We start from the raw sequence: 2,180 nt of genomic DNA, 5'->3' as shown, positions 1-2,180 counted from the left end.
AGAACATCAGGAGCTTTTCCAGGTGTCTGAAGGTATCATTCTGCATCATGGCTGACATGTGCTCTGGCTTTACTTCTAAAGGGATCCAGCCTTTCCTTAGAAAACACAGACAGATATCCTGGAGTCTAAATCATGACTATGTCTTCTGATAAGCTTGAAGAGAAGTATTTAAAAAATATGTTTCTCTTTCTTAGTAAAATACTAAAATACCAAAGAATCCAGCTACTGAATAGAGAGTAATATGTGCACGCACTGTATATACTGTATATATCCCATGCACCTTTTTCTTCCTATGGCATATTCTTCTTCTTTGACTATTTGAGCTGATGTAACGAGTACATTTCTCCACTGTGCAATCAATAAAGTCAATCAATCAATCGAGTCTCACCCTGAACCAGGAGCTCCAGGATGGTCAGCAGTAGAGTCAGTAACACTAATTTTAAAATCTTTACGTAACTTTTTAATTATCTGTATTTTTACACTTAGATGAAATATAATTTCCTTTTTGACCTTAACATAGATTTTGACAGAAAGTTTCATTGAGCGTAATGTTTTAAAAACCAAGTGAAAAAAGTATCCATTCTACTAAAACTGTTACTGATTCAGATCAGTTCCTCTTTGACTGGGGGGGGTTTGTACGACGTTGTTTCACTGTGTGAGTGGCAAGCTCTTAACCTGCTGACAGTAATAAACTCCTCCATCTTCAGCCTGAACTCCACTAATTGTTAAAGTGAAAGCAGTTCCAGATCCACTTCCACTAAAACTACCTGGAATCCCAGACTGACAAGATGAAGCACTATAGATTAAAAGTTTAGGAGACTCTCCATCCTTCTGGAGGTACCAGATGAGGCAGCTGCCAGCACTGGAGCTGGTTTTACAGCTGATGGAGACAGTCTGCCCTAAAACAACAGACTGAGATCCTGGAGTCTGAGTCAGAATGATGTCGCCTGATGAACCTGGAAAATAAATTAAAGGAATAAAAAAGCTAAGAAGATCACTTTTAATAAACACAATAACATCGCCCAAAAAGATGATCTGTTCTCGAAGAATGTAATTACTGTCTTTCAAATGACGGATCATTATAGTGTTTTATCCAAAGTAAAATTTTCAGCAGAGAGTCTCACCCTGAACCAGGAGCTCCAGGATGGTCAGCAGAAGAGTCAGTAACATCATCATTGTGCTGCTGGTGGTTCAGTGGCTCTGAAAGGCCTGGACAGCCTCTGATCAACACTGACCTCTTAACAGCTGGGAGCAGAGAGGGAGGACACATATGCAAACACACACAGTCAGTCACATGGGGGAGTGGTGGTCTAGCAGTTAGATTTGTGCTTGGGTCCCAATAGGTTCTGAGTCCCAAACACTCCCAGGGATGGCCACTTTGAGTCCCAGAGCAAGACTCTTAACCCCAGACTGCTCCATGGGCATCAACAGTGTCAGTCCCTGCTCCCTAAAGGGGATGATTTAAAATGCACAGAGTGAGTTTACCCAATGTGGGACAATAAAGGATTTTAATGAAGCTGAACTTAACATGTCATCAATTTCAATTAATGTTCACTACAACCTGATGTGTTGCTACAGTATATATTCAACTTGCTAATTTTCTTTAATTTTCTTCTACGACAAGTTATGAAATACTTTTTAAACTATTTTTTAAGGCTGCACTTTTAAAAAAGATGAAATTGTCTAGAGAGCTGTTCCAAACGAAATTTCTTTTTGTTTTACACTTGTGTAAACAAAATGACAAATAAATCTGTCTATCTCTATATATATCTATATCTATAAGAATAATAAAAGAATATATAGTGCAATGTTTGGGTGTAAAACTAATTCATCTATGTCTATGTTAGTTGACTATTGTTCATACTTGTTCTGAAGTGAATGTCTGTAAAGGCATATAAAAGTTTTTCAGCAAAGTCTGTCTGCTTCTTATGCTGCCTTCAGATTTAACATCCAGTTCGGTTTTCAGTGGGTCGGTTTTCTGTATAACAGATTTTACGTGTATGAAGACATTTACAGTTTATATCTCCTTAATTAAAAAACAGCAGCATTTCAACCTAATCTCTACAAACAGTTAGTTTGAACCTGAGTTTAATCTACTGCTAAAAAAATATGTTGAACTTCTTGAAGCTCTTTTAATGAAACATGGCTAAGAACTGGAAAGTGAACATTGAACTTAGAGC

At 37.6% G+C, this 2,180-nt stretch overlaps 1 gene segment (V, D, J or C); it reads right to left on the bottom strand.

The window, feature by feature from the left end:
- Positions 1–648: 648 nt before the first annotated feature.
- LOC107080710 lies at positions 649–1,239 on the bottom strand. The segment is given in 2 exon segments: positions 649–956; positions 1,125–1,239. Coding segments are annotated over 2 exon segments (360 nt in total).
- Positions 1,240–2,180: the final 941 nt, after the last annotated feature.

The sequence above is a fragment of the Cyprinodon variegatus genome, unplaced genomic scaffold (assembly GCF_000732505.1).
Source record: "Cyprinodon variegatus isolate N-32 unplaced genomic scaffold, C_variegatus-1.0 Scaffold2242, whole genome shotgun sequence".
NCBI lineage: Eukaryota > Metazoa > Chordata > Actinopteri > Cyprinodontiformes > Cyprinodontidae > Cyprinodon > Cyprinodon variegatus.
Note: the sequence above shows the minus strand (reverse complement) of the source record. Positions and strands in the feature narration are given on the sequence as shown.